At 43.3% G+C, this 19985-nt stretch overlaps 1 protein-coding gene across 3 annotated transcripts in view; it reads left to right on the top strand.

The window, feature by feature from the left end:
• Positions 1-3686: 3686 nt before the first annotated feature.
• DHFR (dihydrofolate reductase) overlaps positions 3687-19985 on the top strand; it is a 121727-nt gene continuing 105428 nt past the window's right edge. The window contains exons 1-2 of one of the 3 annotated variants that reach the window (XM_030192309.1): positions 3687-3882; positions 15497-15546. In XM_030192309.1, coding sequence (XP_030048169.1) covers positions 3797-3882; positions 15497-15546 — 136 coding nt within the window. In that variant the 5' untranslated portion in view covers positions 3687-3796. The remainder of the gene's footprint in view (positions 3883-15496; positions 15547-19985) is intronic. The other 2 variants (XM_030192311.1, XM_030192310.1) reach the window with 2 other exon arrangements.

The raw sequence follows: 19985 nt of genomic DNA, 5'->3' as shown, positions 1-19985 counted from the left end.
TCTAAGATACAACCAACTATTGGTGGAGCAAATACTCAGTGCTAGTATCTTATAAGGGGACGTCTCATACAGTCACTTAGGCTATTACTGTCCCATCAATGGAAAGCCTATATCATGTGACAATTTCTAATTATTGACTGCCCCCAGCCTCCCGTAGTGCAAAAAATCGTAACCACTAAATAATCTATCCAGTGCTGTGCCCTTAGATTCAAATGTCTTTATTCATATCTTTTTTTGTTATTATTATAATAATATGCACTAACAGTTTGTATGCTGCAGCACTCTTGTTTGAGCTTCTATGAATTGCAGGAAACGATCAAATATCCTCAAACATTCAACCGCCACAGTCTTCGCAGTGTCAGGCGCAACTCTCTCAGTGCTATGCCCGAAAACAAACTGCCTGTAGCAATTTCAACAGAATCAAGAACAAAACTGTGTCACTTATCTGCATATAATTCCAGGTGTACACTTCATCCCGACAGGAGCCTGTTTCGCATTAACAGCTTTGTCAAGGGAATAATAGTGGTGTACAATCTTGTTCTGTTAACTGCAGATACAGACTGGGCCAATAGTTGGTTGTGTATGATTCATAGTGTAGAGGTGGAACATTGCCATATATTATTTTTTTTGATTATTATTTCTAAGATAAGCAGCATAAAATGTATTGTACCTTTTTTAGATCTTGCCAGGTACTTGTGACCTGGATTGGTTAAGGCCTTGATTGAAAAGAGACTTGGCTAAGGGGGTCATCATTAGGTTGAAAAGGATGGGTGAGAGAGATGATCCCTGAGGTACTCTACAGTCGGTTTCCCAGGGTGGAGAGATGTTGGAGTTTGACTTCCTATATAATAATTCTCACCTAGGATGTGCTTGGGACCGTGCCTGCCGGAAGTGGTCTGCTAGGCAGGCATGCTCTGACCTCAGTGACATCAGTGACAGACAATTTGGCAAAGCAAAACAATCTGAGTGCTGGCCATTAGGACACAGGATTGATAGGAGAGTTTTAAATGACTGAAGGAACCGAAAGTGTTAAATGGGGGGGGGGGGGGGGAGTTCTGAACCACTGAAAGACATGAACATTTGGGAACAATCTGAATGCTGGCCATTAGCACACAGGGTACATAGGAGAGTTTTAAAAGACTGAAGGAACCAAAAGTGTTCGGGGGGGGGGGGGGGGGGAGTTCTGAATGAATGAAAGAAATGAAAATTTACGAGAGGAACACAATCTGAATGCCGGGCATTTGTACACAGGGTAGATAGGACACTTTTTTTAAAAAATGAAGTATGTGAAAGTATTACATCTTGGGGGAGGGGTGAGGAAAGCATTGGGGTATCCGGATACTGGGCGTTAGGGCCACGGGGGTACATAGACTTTTGAAAGCCTTAAGGAACCCAAAGTGTGGGAAGGAGGAGGAAAAGGAGGGGAGGGAACGGGGTGAGGGGCATTAGGAACAGGGGAGGGGGCCCTGTCACACACTCTCATTCTCACACACACACACTGTCACACAGACAGTCTCACTCTGTCACACACCCGCACATTCGCTCTGGCTCTCTCTCTCAAACATACACACTCCCAGGAAAACCTTGCTAGTGCCCGTTTCATTCGTTCCAGAAACGGGCCTTTTTTACTAGTTACTTGATAAGACCTTGTGGTTAGGAACCCCTTGATCCATTTGAGTATATTCCCTCTGATTCCTCTCCTGCCGAGTATACTTAGTAGTATATTGTGGTCTACCATATCGAATGCACTAGACATGTCAAATTGAAGTAGGAGAATGTTTTTACCTAGTGCAATTTCTTGCTTGAATTTGGCAAGGATAGATACCAGTACAGTTTCTGTACTATGAAGTATTGATAATTTGTCTTTCCCTTAGTGATTATACTTTTTATGAGAATGTACTTTTATGTGTATGTATTTATCAGTTTTTACTGTGATTTTAGACTCCTGAGGCAGGCACTTTTGCTGAAACACGGTGCCGTGTCAAGCCATAATACAGAATAAAGTGTATTATTATTTTCCATTTCATCTCCTTGGTTCTTTGGAAGAGTCTTGTTGATCATGCTACTTCCCCTTTGTTCATCCGTCTTGTCCGAAGTGTTCCCTCTTTCTCCACCTCGGTGGTTGACCTCTGCTAAACTGTCTGTCCTCTTCTTCTCTTCTTTCTCACTGCTCCAGCATCAATCCCTTCTCTCACTGCCATCATTTTCTTCCTCTTCTCCTAGAATCCCCTTCTATCAATTCAATCCCCAGCTCATGTGCCAGTTTCTCTACAGATCAGCCTTAAACCTCAGAGAGTGCCCTTGGTTCCTTTTTCTCCCAGCCCCAGGGCCCAGTGTCAGACTCTTCTCTCTAAATCAGCCCTTTTCTCCCAGCCCTAGCTAAAGACCCTTCTCTCTCCTCAACCCTGACCTTAGCTCCAGCATGTGTTCTTTTCTCCAAGCTGAAGACCCCTAGCCGCTTTAGCCTTTCCTCATAGGGAAGACGTCCCATCCCCTTTATCATTTTCTTTGACATTCTCTGTACCTTTTCTAATTCCACTATATATATATATATATATATTTTTTTTTTTTAGATGAGGTGACAATTGTACACAGTATTCGAGGTGCAGTCGAACAATGGAATTATACAATGACATTATAATGTCCTCATTTTTGTTTTCCATTCCTTTCCTAATAATACCTAACATTCTATTTGCTTTCTTAGCTGCCGCAGCACACTGAGCAGAGGGTTTCAGTGTATCATTAATGATGACACCTAGATCCCTTTCCTGGTTGGTGACTCCTAATACACTAACACAATCTAAGGGGGTCTTTTACTAAGACACGCTTACATTTTTAGCGTGCGCTAAAATTGGGCACGTGCTAAACATTACAGACACCCACAGGAATGCATTGGCATCTCTAATGTTTAGCGTGCACTTTAGTAAAAGACCCCCTGAATGTTCATTACTGGATTCTCTATTATCTCTTGTCTTAAAACTTGTTCTAAATTAATGGAAAAACTTATCCCAATATTCATTATGATCAATGGTGGAACTTAGTGTGCACCTCATATAAATTTGAAGCATATCTAGCAAACAACTCCAACAGAATGCATACATTCAAAGATAAATGGTCACCTGTATCTTCTTTTGTTCAAGGTACTACTTAATTATATCATGCACACTGTCAAGGCTTTCAGTTGTTGTTCTGTATTGATGTTTACTATTTCCTTTTGTATTTTGCCAAATCTTTGAATAAAGAAACTTAGGCCTAAAAAACATTTCAGTCTGCTAATGTCTGGAAGTATATTTATAAATAACGATATGGCAAGATGCCACAGGAAGAAGGCCATCGGACCTTCAAATCCTTGGCAAAAAAAAAAAAACCTAAAGCTCCACAAGCACAGCACAGCAGCACAATGAGTATCCAGAAATAAAGTTGTCCTGTTTGTCTGTCCTAATTAGATTGTAAGCTCTGTCGAGCAGGGACTGTCTCGTCATGTTCAAGTGTACAGCGCTGCGTACGTCTAGTAGCGCTTTAGAAATGATAAGGAAGGAAAGAGAGTGATCGAGCTTTCCGTTTCAGTCAAAGAGGTTGCTGCAGTACCCACAGACCGAGGAAAACGTAAACAAACCAACCCTGCGAGCCAAAAGCACTCATCCGGGATACGTCACTTCCATTTTCTTTTCAGCAGAGCGAAGGAACGCGTGCGCACTACGCAATAGACGCCCTTGCCGTGGCGCGTATTCCAAAGTCCTTTTGTATTTCGGGCTGAGGAGGAGGGTGACAAGTGTAGAGTTAGCGCAGAGGGGGGATGAGTCGCGTCATAAATGCTATTGTGGCTGTGTGCCCAGGCATGGGAATCGGCAAAGACGGAAAACTTCCCTGGCCTCTGCTCAGGTACAGCGTGCATTTTTTAAATACTTTTCCTCTTTGCCAGGGGGTCGTGCACAGTAGGTCAGTCTGGAGCGCGTGCTCGGCCCTATTGCTTTGTTCCCGCCAGCTTTAGAGCAGTCCCGCGCGTGCCTGCCCCGGACTCGACTGTCATCCTCCGCGATCCGATTTCTTCCTGAGACGTGTTTAGACCTTTTGCAGCTCAGTGTAGGGGCTGCATGATCTCCTTGGCTTTTCATGGAAGAATAGAAAATGTTTTCAGTGAAAGCGACTGACTATTGATTTGAACTGAGCTAGTTTAGTTTCTATTTAATCACTGTAGAGAAACTTCAGATGCGTTTTGGGGCAAGCATTAGAGATATGTCAAAGGCAAAGTTCTTGGTATATGGCACCACTCCCTCTACAAAAATGCCCTAATTTACTCTTGTGATGGATGAATAAGGCCCAATAACAGCTATTTCCCAACCTCCAATGATAGCCCAAGAGTATTTGATGCCTTCCATGACCACAACAGCCAATTCTGTGGGTGCTTGAGCACCCCTAATATTGAGCAAATTACTTGACTATATCCAGAGAGGGGTTATTTCCATTGAGATTTGCACCCCCCCCCCCAATCATTTTGAAAAGTTGGCACCTATACCCGTGACCATCAGTCATGCAGCCCTGCCCCTTCCCCACCATCGCCAGCATCTCTTCTTCAGTTCTTCCCCTCTCCCCTAATCTCTACCAAACCTTTCCTCTTCCAAGGTGTCCCTCTCCTCACCTCAACTCCCTCCTATCACTTTTGCCACCACTACCCTACCTCTGAGGGAACTGAGCAGAAATAGTTTTCAAGGGTGATGATGTGGAGGAGCTGAAAGATATCTTGGTGAATCTGGAAAATGTACTGAGCCAAATCAACAAATTAAAGAGCAGTAAATCATCTGGACCAGATGGTATATGACCTAGAGTATTGAAAGAACTCAAACACAAAATTGCTGATCTGCTGTTAGTGATCTGTAACTTGTCTTTAAAATTGTCTGTAGTACCTGAAGGTTGGGGGTAGCTAATGTAATACCAATTTTTTGAAAGGGTTTCAGGGGTGATCTGTGAAATTACAGACCAGTAAGCCTGACATCAGTGTCAGCCAGGCAAAATAGTGGAAGATATAAAGAATTAAATTACTGAACACAGAGACAAACATGGGACAGGTTCAACATGAATTTAGCCAAGGGAAGTCTTGCCTCACCAATTTGTTTAATTTATTTGAAGGCGTGAATAAACATGTGGATAAATGTGAGCCAGTTGATGTAGTGTATGTAGATTTTTCAGAAAGCTTTTGACAAAGTCCCTCATGAGAGACTCCTGAGAAAATTAAAAAGGCATTGGGTAGGAGTTAATGTTCTGTTGTGGATTAGGAATTGGTTGATGGATAAAAACCAGACAATAAGAGCCATTTCTTAATGGAGGAGAATGAATAGTGGAGTGCAGCAGGGATCTGTACTGGGACTAGTTCTATTTAACATATTTATAAATGATCTAGAAAGGGACATAAACAGAGAATATTATACGTAAATATCCACTACCCAAGCAGCAAAGGACTCATATAAATCAACCTATGCATCCAGCTTTGCTTATTTAAGCGCACAACTATGGAACGCACTGCCAAAAGCAGTAAAAACTTCGCTCGACCACTTAAATTTCCGAAAAGCCCTAAAAACATACCTGTTCAGAAAGGCATACCCCACCGACCCAACATAAAAAAAACCTGGAAATGTACGACAAAGAAACCAATGACTGCAATGAACATGTCCAACCTCTTCCTCTTCCTCATCCTACTTGAACCTTACTCTACCATAATATCACCTTGTATCTGTTCATACCGGAATCGGCAAACGCCGTTACGGTACTATGTAAGCCACATTGAGCCTGCAAATAGGTGGGAAAATGTGGGATACAAATGTAACAAAAAAAAAAGCCTCATATTGTGACTGTACTTTGAATATCGTGTGAATTCTGTTTGCTGCATCTCAGAAAAGATATAGCAGAATTAGACTAGGGACAGAGAAGGGTGACCAAAATGTTTTAAGGGTTGAGTCAACTACTTTTAAAATGAATAGAAGGAATTTTCTCTCAATGAATAGTTAAGCTCTGGAACTTGTTGCCAGAGGATGTGGTAATAGTGGTTAGTGTATCTGGGTTTAAAAAAGGTTTGGACAAGTTCCTGGAGGAAAAGTCCATAGTCTGCTATTGAGATTAACATGGGGAAGCCCACTGCATATCCCTGGGATCAGTAGCATGAATCTTGCTATTATCTAGGATTCTGTCAGGTACTTGTGATGTGAATTGGCCACTGCAGGATGCAGGATACTGGGCTAGATGGACCATTGGTCTGACCCAGTATGGCAATTCTTATGCTCATTTTCTGTATTTTTAAATTAATTAATTATTAATTTTTTTTCTTCAGAGCAAACTCTAATTCCTTATCATCCCTTCAGACCGACCTAGACGGATGGCTTATGCACTTCTACCAGCAGATGGGTGGAGACTGAGAACTACAGAATTCTGGTAGACCCTATAAGTTAGTTGTGCAGTCCCTCCCTGCATCATGCCCCGATGATCAATTTCCCCATGCTGTGCCAAACAGTGCTGTAAAATTAGCGCTGGAAAAGTGCAGGGAAATAATGCCCCTATGATTGAAGCTAATAGCATCCAGATTTATGCGTGCTGTTAGCTTCGATCATGGGGGTACTTCTGTGGGAGGATTGTACCTGGGTATGTGCCTAAGGCACAATCCTCCCGCAGAAGTTGTATGACAGATCCAGGATGTTAAAAAAAAAAAAAAGCCCGGACCTATCAAACATTATCGATACAAGGGGCTGGAGGTCTGGTGGACCTTCAGACCTCCCCACCCAGACACAGGGCTAGAGGTTCGGTGGACCTCCAGCCCTCCACCCTTTTGGTCTAGTGCCCACAGAAAACCTCCCCCTGGACGGAAGACCCCCGATTTCCCCCCCCCCCCCCCCCTCAGTGGTCAATTTAGAAATGACGGAGTAGCAGTCCCTCCTCCTTCCAGCGCCACCGCCAAAATGGCGCTGCCCTGGGCAGGGCGCTGCCATTTTGGAGGCATAGCTTGAAGGAAGAGGGAGTGCTACTCCCTCCTCCATGATTTCAAGGGGGGGGGGCGCGCTACATCACCAGGGGATCTTCCATCAGGGGAGGGCTGTCGGTCAGGTTGGGTCTTGTCTGGGGTGGGGTGGGATGGGAAGGCCTGCTAGCATTCATATGCATGCTGGACAGGGCATCCCAGTGCTCTGCAAACCCTAACACCAGCCCCAAGGCATCCTTGTTTGGCGTGCTGCCTGCTGAGCATTGGGGAGGCATAGTTATTGCCCTGTTTAGCATGTATTTGCATGCTACTTGAGGTCAGAGCCGATGAGCGCACTGTTTCACACGTTCGCCAGCTCTGATTGTAAGGCGGGAGCAAATGTTGGTGCTTGTATGGCGCTAATAGCCTCTAGTGCCTGCATTTGTTTCTGATCATCAGCTCCTCAGTATTTCTCAGTCTCCTAGCAGGTGGCTAGGTGACCAGTCTTGACTGGTCTGGTACACCTACCTGGTGATTCCTAGTCCTAAAGGAAGAAAAAATATATAGTTACTGGGGTCAACAATGTTTGTAATTCATTCTGGCTCCTAATTTTTCTGATTCTCTCCTTGGCTGCTGACTAGGGTCCGTGGGGGTCACATTGTCCCCCCGAGGTGTCAAACCCGGATGGCCAGGTCCCTCCCTTTATCTCCTGGTTCATTGGCCCTAAGGGGTTTCTTTTTGTTTCTGGAGGTTCTTTTTGTGCCTCGGCCCCTGGTGCTGTCTAGGGGCCTTGAGTGCCTGGGATGTGAACCTCATCTTTGCTCTGTGTAAAAACAACAACAAAAATGAGCTGCAGTCTTTTTTTGTTTTTTTGCTCAGTTTGGCAGCACCCAGGCTTGGCTTTGTCGATAGTATTCTTGGACCCCCCCCCCCCCCCCAGCTCTTTATTTCTAGCTAATTTTCAGTTTTAACTGTAATTCCTTCTATGGGGGTTTCTCTTCTGAGCCATTTTATTCTGAGCTCCCTTGGCCTTGGAGGGGCCCTTTTGGCTTGCTTTTTGTTTCTGATCCAGTATTTTTGCTGTGTTTTTCAACTTGGGGGTGCCTTTGGGCTTTTTCTCCTGACCCAGTTTATATCTGGGTTTTCAGTTGAGTTTAGGAGTACCTTGTTTGGCTGCAGCTCATGCTAAAATACAAAAAAAAAAAAAATAAGTAGAGCAGAGGTACATCTGAGGGGCTGATGCACAGCGACACCTATTAAATGTGGGTACCCTGGTAAAAATTACCAAGTCACAAACAGCAACCAATGCACAAAGGGGATCTCATGCAAATGAGATGCATGGATCCCCCTTTGTGCATCGATTGCTGTTTGTGATTCTAAGCTGTCAAGTGATTTTTACTTCTTGCTTGCCGAAAATCCCTGGTAGTCCAGTGGACTGCCTCCCGTGACTCCCAAATATTTTTAAAATATTCCCTGGTGGTCCAGTGGAACCTGCCTGCTGCCCCCTCTCCAGCCTGCCCGCCAACCCATCCCTCTCCAGCCTCTGGCCCCCCGCTTCTCCCCACCGCTTCCCCCTCCCTCTGCCTGGCTCCCCCGCCCCCTCACCCCCTTCCTGCCCTCTCGCTCTCCCTTGCCCCACCCCCTCTCTTGCCTGCCTGCTTGCCCCCTCTCTCGGCCTCCCACCTGCCCCCTCTCTGTGCATGCCCAACCCTCCCCACCCCTTGCCTGGGGAACTAGGTTCTATTCCAACTGCAGCTCCTTGTGATTCTGGGCAAGTCACTTAACCCTCCATTGCCCCAGGTACTAAAAAAAACAAAACACGCACATAGCTTAGATTGTGAGCCCACTAGGGGCATAAAAAGTACCTGCATATAATGTGGGCAGCAGTGCATATGTCTAGTAGCACTACAGAAATAAGTACTAGTAGTCCTGCATTCGCATAGTTCAGTTGTCACTTATTCTCCTGAGCTGCTCTCAGTCTCCTGCTCCATTGTTATTTCCTTTTAATTTCTCATGGCTTTCATGGGCTCAAGAGAGTTTAGCCTCGTGGCTTCAGCTAGTTTTGCCAACTTCTCCGGCTCACTTTATTTGAGCCTATTAGCCAAGCTTAACATCATAGGTTCCACTGAGTTATCTTCTCAGTATAGTTTCTGCTTTAATACATTCAAGTTTACCAACGCAAGCCTGGATTCAGCTAGGTCTTGTGGCCCGGATTCAGTCGAGCTTATCACCTTACTACTTACTACTACTTAACATTTCTAGAGCGCTACTAGGGTTACGCAGCGCTGTACAAATTAACAAAGAAGGACGGTCCCTGCTCAAAGGAGCTTACAATCTAAAGAACGAAATGTCAAGTTGGGGCAGTCTAGATTTCCTGAGTAGAGGTGTAGTGGTTAGGCCTTTTAGGCCCCCATGCACATAATGTAGAAAAACACACTTAAATAACTTTCACAAGTTTATTTCAAAATTGCTCAATAAAATATGAATAGTGGACAACATTTTAATTATAATTTTTCACAGAAAACACCAAAAAATCTTTTTTTTTCCCAAATTTCACGCAAAGACATGAAAACACACAAAAATGCATAGAAATCTATAGCAAACTAGCTGCAGCTACATTTTTATTCTAACTTTCTTTTCTATTATATTAGTCTTCCAAACAATTCTGACATGTTATTTTTTCAGAAGAGTGTTCTTTGCAAACAGTTTCCTTACAAGTGGAACAATATCGCTCAGTTTTCCTCTCTATGTTTCTTGGACACATGAAACAACGCTTTCGTTTTCTTTCTCCTGGCTCTGGAGTAATCTGAAACTGTACGCCACACCGTTTCATTGCTTCTTTAGTTTTCTTTGGCAAGCATTTCAAGTCGCTTCGCTCTATCATGTGAGGTATTACAAGTTCATGACAAAGGTCCTTCAAGAATAAGCGTCTCCTGTCCTTCCTCTGTGCATGAAATTCAGGATGAGTTTCTGTATAAATAATGAATGAATTTAGGGCTGCTACATCAAGCATATTTGAAAATAGTACTACAGGCCATCGTTTTGTTTGCCTCTTACACGAATATTCTCCCACCATCTCATCCATTTTATCTACACCTCCTTTTGTTGCATTGTAATGCAGGATGATTTCTGGTTTCAATTTTTGGTTATTGCTGTCAACACTGCAATCGTGATGCATGGTACTGAGTAAAATTACAGATTTCTCCTTCTTTGCCTTGTAAGATACCAAAGTCGCTTTGTTATTGAATCCAAAGACACTCTCATAAAGTGCTCGCTGACGATTGTGTTTGAGTGCTGCTGGAATTTCTCGTCTGTTTTGCTTTATAGTACCAACAAGTGTAATAGCTTTTGCAAGCAGAAAATTGCCTAGTTCAACATTGGTGAAATAATTGTCCATGGTGATGTTTCTACCTGAATTGAATATTGGAACAGCAAGAGTTTTGACTATTTCAGACCCCAGATCCTTCTGTACTGGTGCACCAACCTCTTTGCCACAGTAGATTACGCCATTTATGCCATAATAATTTGCAGAATCACACATCTAGAAGATTTTTATACCGTACTTGGCTGGCTTGCTGGGCATGTATTGTATGAATTTGCAGCGTCCTCTGAACGGTACAAGTTGCTCATCTACAGTAACATTAGTACTAGGATTGTAAAGTTTTGTGCAATTTTTGATAAATATGTTCCAGATATAACTGATAGGGGCTAATTTGTCTGTTTCAAACCTCGCTGCACGAGTTCGCTTATCATCAAAGCGAATGATCCTTCTAATTTCCTCATATCTGCCCACTGACATTGTCGCCTTATAGTGTGGATCAGAAAGTGGGTCCAGAAATAATTCTCGTATTGGGACATTATACGATTTTTGACTCCCTGCCAGCAGGAAAAGTCCAATATATGCATAAAGTTCCTCTTTTGAGATATTTTTCCAGGACTTATTTTTTGCTGAAGCGATACGTCTTCCTTCTAGGTTTGAACATAATAGGACCTCTTCTGCAATATTGTCAGAAAAATAAGTACAGAATACATCTTTAGGGGTAAAGTAACTGGGACTTCCCACAGCTCCTTGAGCCTGTCTCACAATATTGTGTATTGGAGTACGTCCGACTAATGTAGGATTACTGTCCCAAAAAACATTCGTTTTGGATGTTCTACTTATCACTTCTTGAGGATCCACTAGATTCACTTCTTCATCATCAGAAGAATCACTGGATGAGGATGTTTGATTAGCTGGTGGCAGATATTCTTCATCAGACAAAGATAGTTCACTTTCATCATCGCTTTGAAACATAATCGCTTCAATCTCTTGGTCAGTCAGACACTTGGAGGAAGACTGTGCCATTGCTGACTAGATGTTAGAAAATGAAACAGATTTCCTCTCAACAGCTTATCTTATCACAGGTCCTTCAGCAATTAGCTCACAGTGTATACTGTCCTCAGTGTTCAGAGGACCTGAGGTGATGTCATGGCCTTATCACTCCCTCCAAAAATCACATGACATCCTCACATGTTATTATCCACACCCTGGCCCCTCCACCAGCATTACTGAGTACAAATAAAGTAACTTGAGACACAAACACTTCTGAGAACATGATAAAAACAGCGGGGGCCTAAAAGGCCCCCAATTCGTACAGATGTAGTTTTCACCAAACAAGCATTGTTACACCATAATGCCTATGAAAAAAAATTATATGAACAACTGGATATTATCAACAATGACATACTTGAGTAATACCTTGAGTTTCAAAATTCTAACTAAAGTAATTTTGCAGATAATAGCAAAAATGTAAGCATGGGGGCCTAAAAGGCCCCCAATATGCGTTCTAGGGTTAAGCAGTGATTTGAAGATGGGCAGGGAGGGGGCCTGGCGTATGGGCTTGGGGAGTTTGTTCCACGCATGGGTTGAGGCGAGGCAGAAAGGGCGGAGCCTGGAGTTGGCGGTGGTGGAGAAGGGTACTGAAAGGAGGGATTTGTCTTGAGAGCAGAGGTTACAGGTAGGAACATAAGGGGAGATGAGGGTTGAGAGGAAAGGAGGGGCTGCAGATCGAGTGCATTTGTAGGTTAGTAGCAGAAGCTTGAACTGAATGCGGTACCTGATCGGAAGCCAATGAAGTGACTTGAGGAGAGGGGTGATATGAGTGTATCGGTTCAGGCGGAAGATAAGACGTGCAGCAGAGTTCTGAACGGACTGAAGGGGGGATAGGTGGCTAAGTGGGAGACCAGTGAGGAGTAGGTTGCAGTAGTCAAGGCGAGAGGTAATGAGAGAGTGAATGAGAGTTCGGGTGGTGTGCTCAGAGAGGAAAGGGCGAATTTTGCTAATGTTATAGAGGAAGAAGCGACAGGTCTTTGCTATCTGCTGGATATGCGCAGAGAAGGAGAGGGAGGAGTCGAAGATGACACCGAGATTGCAGGCAGATGAGACGGGGACGATGAGGGTGTTATCAACCGAGATAGAGAGTGGAGGTAGAGGAGAAGTGGGTTTGGGTGGGAAGACAAGAAGTTCGGTCTTGGCCATGTTCAGTTTCAGGTGGCGGTTGGACATCCAGGCAGCAATGTCGGATAAACAGGCCGATACTTTGGCCTGGGTTTCCGCAGTGATGTCTGGTGTGGAGAGATAAAGCTGGGTGTCGTCAGCATAAAGATGATAGTGGAAGCCATGAGACAAGATCAGGGAGCCCAGGGAAGAGGTGTAGATTGAGAAAAGAAGGGGTCCAAGGACAGAACCCTGAAGGACTCCAACAGAGAGCGGGATAGGGGTGGAGGAAGAACCATGAGAGTGTACTCTGAAGGTACGATGGGAGAGATAAGAGGAGAACCAGGAGAGGACAGAGTCCTGGAACCCAAAAGAGGACAGTGTGTCAAGAAGTAAGTTGTGATTGACAGTGTCAAAAGCGGCGGATAGGTCGGGGAGAATGAGGATGGAGTAATGACCTTTGGATTTGAGGAGGAACAGGTCATTGCAGACTTTGGATAATGCCGTTTCTGTCGAATGTAGTGGGCGAAAGCCAGATTGAAGCGGATCGAGGATGGCATGAGAGGCGAGAAAATCAAGGCAACGGCTGTGAACGGCGCATTCAAGTATTTTGGAGAGGAAGGGTAGGAGGGAAATGGGGCGGTAGTTGGAGGGACAGGTAGGGTCAAGTGAAGGTTTTTTGAGGAGAGGTGTGACTACAGCATGCTTGAAGGTGTCCGGGACAATTGCAGTGGAGAGAGAGAGTTTGAGGATATGACAGATTGGGGGGGGGGTGATAGTAGGAGAGATGGTGTTAAGTAAGTTGGTGGGGATGGGGTCTGAGGAACAGGTGGTGCATTTCGAGGAGAGAAGATGGGCGGTTTCCTCTTCAGTGATATCAGGAAAAGAGGAGAAGGAGGCCTGGGTTGGTTGGTTGAGGGAGTGGGTGATAGGATGAAGAGGAGGAGAAGGTTTAGTGGTGAATTCAAGGTTGATCTTCTGGACCTTGTTGCGGAAGTAGTCAGCCAGTGATTGAGGAGAGAGTGAGGGGTGGGTGGGAGCGGAGGGCACTTTGAGGAGGGAGTTGAGGGTGGCGAAGAGACGACGAGGGTTAGAGCTGAGGGAATTAGTCAATTGGGTGTAATAGTCCTGTTTGGCGAGGAATAGGGAGGACTGGAAGGAGGATAGCATGAATTTGTAGTGAATGAAGTCAGTATGGGTGCGAATTTTCCTCCATAGGCGTTCAGCCGATCGGGTGCAGGAGCGAAGGTAACGGGTGCAAGAGTTAAGCCAGGGCTGGGGATTAGTGCGCCTTGTGGGACGGGAAACGGATGGTGCAAGGGTGTCTAGGGCAGAGGAGAGAGTGGCATTGTAAGTGGAAACAGCTTTGTCGACGGAGGACATGATGGACGGGAGGAGATCAGAGATACTAGAGGATAAGGTGGGGGGGGGGGGGGTCAACAGCCTGGAGATTCCTGGAGGTAGTGGTTAGTGTTGGGCGGGACTGAGGGGGAGGGTGATGAAGTGTGAAGGTGATCAGGTGATGGTCAGAAATGGGAAGAGCAGAGACACAGAAATTGGAGGGCGAGCAGGTAGAAGAGAGGACAAGATCAAGACAGTGACCAGATTTGTGAGTAGGGGTGGTGGAGCTCAGTTGGAGGTTGAAGGAGGAGGTTAGAGTGAGGAATTGAGAAGCGTATGAGTCCAATGGGTTATCAGTGTGTATGTTGAAGTCACCAAGAATAAGGGATGGGGATGAGGGCTCAAGAAAACTGGAGAGCCAGGCATCGAAGTTGGTAAGGAAGGAAGGGAGGGACTTATCAGGGGGGCGGTAAATGACTGCAACTCGGAGTGGCAGCGGGTAGAATAGACGGATGGAATGGACTTCAAAGGATGAGAAGCAGTGAGACTGTGGTAGGAGGAGGGGTTGAAAACTGCAGGAGGGCGAAAGTAGTAGGCCAACGCCGCCACCGCGACTAACTGGGCGGGGTGAATGGGAGAAAAGATAGCCTCCGTGGCATAGGGCTGCGACTGAGGCAGAGTCGTCGGGGGTGAGCCAGGTTTCGGTTAGGGCGAGCAGTTGAAGGGAATGGGAGATGAAGAGATCATGGGTGAAGGTAAGTTTGTTGCAGATTGAGCGGGCATTCCGCAGGGCACACGAGAAGGGGAGGGAGGAAGGGGGAGGAGGGGGATGGAGATGAGATTGGAGATATCGCGGGAACGTTTGCATAGATGAGACGAGGACATGAGTGGTGGACCTGGGTTGGGATTGATGTCTCCCGTGGATAGCAGGAGAAGGAGCAAGAGAGAGCGGAGAAGGGTGGAGGAGGTAGGGTGATGAAGGCGTCCTTGAATTCACCAGCTTAGCCTCACATGCTAGGTCCACCTTATTCAAATAGAAGGACCATATATTGTAAAATATGTGGGGACTAATAGTCAAATAATATTGTAAAGTGTCCCAAACAAAAAAAAATCTCTTATAAGCTCTTAAAATTAGCAAACAGCACTGTTAAATAGATTTAAACAGGAGTAGCAGTGCATCAAACTTTAATCATGTAGTGTAGTTGTAATTTGGGTTTTTCTTCTGTAGATGCATCACATTGCACTTGCCCACATTAAATTTCATCTGCAGTTTGGATGCCCAATCTTGCAAGGTCCACCTGCATTTTCTCACAATCCATTTGCAATTTAGCAACTTTGAAAAATTTGGTGTTATCTGTAAATTTGATTACCTCACTTGTTTGTTCCATTTACAAATCATTTATAAATATGTTAAAGTACAGGTATCCGGGGTATTCCACTATTAGCACAGAGAAAATGGGCCATTTAATCCTATTCACTATAATCTAACCAGTTCCTAATCCACAATAGGACTATACCTCCTAACCCATGGCCTTTGGATTTCTTCAAGATGTGTGGACTTGGAACCAAAGTACTGTTTTCATTTTCTTAAACATTTTTATGCAGGAAAGGGAACTATAACAATTTAGATACTGGTTATTTGTTTCTTTGTACCCTCAACATTTCTAGGATATTAAGGACATTTAAATTTTGTTACGGAAATTTCATACTAATATGTTTTCTTTTTTCTTTCTTAGGAATGAGTTTAAGTATTTTCAAAGGATGACCATGACTCCAAAAGTAGAAGGTAATATTTGCACATTGCCCTACCCAGTACTTATAGTTGATATTTGAAATACTGATTCTTTATCATCCTGCTAGACAGTCCAGACCAATGGATGCATTCCCATTCCAGCAGGTGGGAGGCAGAGAATTTTGAATATTCAGGTGACATTACCATTATAAGAAGTGGTGCAGCCTGGAACATCTCAGGATTTCTCTTCTTTCATCAGATTTTGCTGGTTGGTCTTGTGCAGCAGGATTGTATGATAGACCTGACTTCCTAGATTTCAGTCTATTGGCTGTAGCACTGTGACCTGTGGTCCTGGGGATTGGTCCACAGACCATCCCTCAGCCAATTTTGGAGTGGCTTTGCCCTCTGTGGTCCTGAGGTTGGCCCCTGCCGATGGGGTGAGTTTCTTTCTCTTCCCTCTAGGCCTCCCCCACTTGGGGTGCTTTTTGCCATAGTAAAACAAAAATTATATAACTAACTAAAAAGAAATAAAACAAGTCCTTCTTCATAACATTACAGAAAGTCAGTTGGAGTCCAATATAGTCACAGAAGACACAAGGTGTTTCTGTCAGATTGAGAGGAATACTTTCAGTTGATATCACTAAGGGGATACAGTGGAATCTACCGAGGAAGTGGGCCAGGTAAAGGGTTAATGGTTTTCAGAATGGCATGGGGTTATAAGAGTCAAAACTTCAATGCCTTCTCTCTCACACTTTTTTTTGTTTGTTTGTTTGTTATTAACAGATTTGTATACCTGTTGGTTAGGGTGGGTAAGGCTGGTTGGAGAGACAAGGAATTATATTTTCTAACAGAAATTATGATGTTATCTTTGAACTGTTGTACTGTTCTGTTGATCTCTTAATTGATGTTTTGGCTTGAGCAGATAATGGCATGGCTGTCAGAGGGTGCATTGTCTTCCTGCCTTCCAGAGGGTTAAAACTTTGGTGCATTCCATTGATTTGTACTGGTCTAGGAGGAGGAGGAAGAAGATGAATTTATTCTTACTTATTAATTTTCTTTCATTCCTGCTAGATTAGTCCAGCGTCCCTCCTGGGAAGACTGTAGCCCTGGGATATCCATCTGAGCATTCATTCCCTTGCTTATACTTCTGCAGTGTAGATAATTGAAAGTTGAAGAGGTTAGCTCCTATTAGAGAGTTACCTGCGTGGGTTCTGGGGTTTCATGGTTCTTCACATTCTGGTCTATTTCATCTTGTTTTGGCTTTGTCATACTGAGATGTTCCAGGCTGCACCACTCCTTATAGTGGTGATATCACCAAATATTAAAATTTCTCAGCCTCCCATCTGCCAGTACTGGGACACAACCCACTGGTTTGGATTAATCTAGCAGGACTCAAGAAAAGGAAATCAACAGGTAAGAATAAGTTCACCTTTGAGATTTGATACGAAAGGACTTTCAGCAGTGACCATGCTCATTCCTGTAATTATTCTGTCATATATGGTTCTAATGTATGCATCACTTCAGGGAATTAGGTGCTTTGCTTTTGTTCTTGCTAATCTTTTTAAACTTAAGGAATATAAATCTTCAGAAATTCAAGGCCTCTTATTGAAATGCATCCTGGCCAAGAAATATCTTAAATCAACATTTTGTATAGTATTTACACAAGAAGAATTTTCTGTAGGAATAAAATTCTGTAGCAACTTTGAAATGAAAGAGAAAGAAATGTAAATAAATTAATTCATCAATCTGGCATTTTGTTCTCTTCCTCTGTTACATCCTTTATTTTTTTTTCTGTCCTTCCATAATCTTTTTTCCCCTACCTCCCCTTTTTTTGGCCTCCTTGGCCTCTCACTTTATTTACCTGGGCATCGCTGCATCCTCACTATCCTGCTTGACTGCCCAACCTTCTCCAGTTATCCTAACTCCTTTACAGCAAAGAGAAGTATGGCATTCACTTCATATGATCAACTTGTAACTTTTATAATACACCATCCACAATGACACTGATAACTTTTTGGCGCATGCAAAATGGCCTGGCTCAGGACATTGGGCCTCTGCAAGGGTGTTTAGGGGACACCTCATACCTAGGAGATGGTGCCTTCAGGAACAAAGTCAAAAGTACAGTCAACCAGATAAAAGATCACAGTTCAACCATGTAAGATGTATTACCAGTAATGTTATTTATTTATTTATTTATTTATTGCATTTGTATTCCAAATTTTCCCACCTCTTTGCGGGCTCAATGTGGCTTACAATACATCATGAATAGTGGAAATACATTAGAAAATAGATATTTAGTGTTACAGAAGGATCTTTGGCAACATGATAAAGAAAAACATGATAGTGGTATAACAGCAGATACTGTCGGACAGTTCTGAATGTATGTGGAGGAGTTGCGTATATTTACGTTTGTTGATCTTTGGGGTATGCTTGGTTAAAGAGATGGGTCTTCAGTAGTTTGCAAAAGTTCGTTAGTTCGTAGATCGATTTTAAATTTCGCAGCAGTGCGTTTCATAACTGTGCGCTCAAGTAGGTAAAGTTTGACACGTGCATTAGTTTGTATTTTAGTCCTTTGCAGTTAGGGAAGTGCAGATTAAGGAATGTGCATGATGATCTTTTAGCATTCCTGGGGGGTAGGTCTATCAGGTCTGACATGTAGGCTGGTGCATCTCCGTGAATGATTTTGTGGACTAGGGAGCATATTTTGAACGTGATGCGTTCTTTGAGTTATCAGAGTAAAATGTGCCAACCATACTCCTGCTTCTTACAGCAATTCACCCTGAGATATCACTGCTCTGACCTGGCTGCTTGGTGGCTTCTGGAAGACAAAACTACTGCATACCAGTGCCCTTTGCTGTGTGAATGAGTCTTCACATAGCAGAAGAGGATTGTTATCACTGTTCATGTGCTATCAGCCCGATAATGCATTGCAAATGCCAAATAAATGTTGGCTATTTTTTTTCCTTTTCTTTCTTTTTTCGCTATGTGGTACTAGGAAAATTATACTCTGATCCTGGCTAGATGTTTTATTTCTAAGTAGATAGATTGCAAAATATCTGAATATGAACGTGCCTCATGTGGGAAGTTAGAATGGTCAGGCCCTGGCACATACGATGAGTTTGGTTAAGATCTTAGCAAGAAATTGCAATTATCTCCTCTAAACATTTTTTTAGCCCTTCATTACCAAGTGTGTTAAAGATTAGATATAATTAGATATTTGTAACTACTTTCATTTTTCAAGCCACTAAAAACTGGAATTTATTTCCACGAGCCTTGAAATGTATGTCCAATTATAAACAATTTCGTAAAACTTTGAAAGCATTTCTATTTCAGAAATATGTACTCTCTGAGCTGACTTAATGCAGGATTGTTAATTTAATGTTACTGTTGCTGTTGATTTTTCTGAGAATGCTCAATCTCTTCTTTTATGAACCGCCTAGAACCAGCTTGGTAATTGCAGATTATAAATGCAATTTGTAACATAATGTGTGAGCATCTCTCCAGTCAGACACAGCACATTATAAGTTCAACAGTTTTTTTTTTTTTTTTTTTGTTATTTATTTGCCTTTATTCATAGCCCCCCCCTGGGGTTTCTTATCAACTGCAGGGATGTGTGATCCCCGGAGGGTGTTTCTTTTATGTTTTTTTTTATATCAATAATTTTTATTAATAAACATCATAATAAACATATCTTCCTTAATACAAAGTATATACTTGTATATTTCCTCAATGGTGTACAATTCTATACAGCTCTCACCGTAAACATTCTCTTTTATCACTCAACTATAAATCTGCAAATGTGCAAAGACAAACATTAGTTTTCATTTCTCCCCCCCCCCCCCACCCCCCCCTCCCCCCCTCCCCTTCAAACACCTATTACTAACTCACTTGGGTCATGGCTCTAATGTGTGTCCAAAGTTCATCGTTCATATTATAAATTCCCAACCGTTTATCGGTTAGTTTCTCCATCTCCTCAATTAGGGAAAGCTTTAGGATCCAGTCTTGCTCTGTTGGTGCCACCGGCTGTTTCCAAAACCGAGCAATGACACTCTTTGCAGCTGTCAAACACATCCTCTTCAGACGTCTTTGCCATTTGACTCCTCGTCTGTTCCTAAGCCCAACAGGCACCACTGAGGCTCACATAGAAAGTTCTTGCCTGTATGGGCAGTTATCTTTGCAGTTATAGTTTGCCAATACAATTGTAATTTCCCACAGGACCACCAGATATGTAAAAAAGTTCCCACATCCGTTGAATATCTCCAACAATACTGTGAGGCCCCTGGAAACATCATATGTAATCTATATGGGGTAAAATACCATCTCGAGAGTACCTTGAAGGCATTTTCTTTTAACAACACGCATGTTGATGCCTTATTAACTTCCACAATAATGGCCTTCCACTCATGAACTGTCAATTCCTTCTCCAAATCTTTTTCCCATTTAGTCATATACAAGCATTTCTCAAAGCTCACTCCCCTTATAAATTTATACAG

This window comes from Microcaecilia unicolor, chromosome 2 (assembly GCF_901765095.1).
Source record: "Microcaecilia unicolor chromosome 2, aMicUni1.1, whole genome shotgun sequence".
NCBI lineage: Eukaryota > Metazoa > Chordata > Amphibia > Gymnophiona > Siphonopidae > Microcaecilia > Microcaecilia unicolor.
This window is presented reverse-complemented; position numbering and strand designations above follow the sequence as displayed.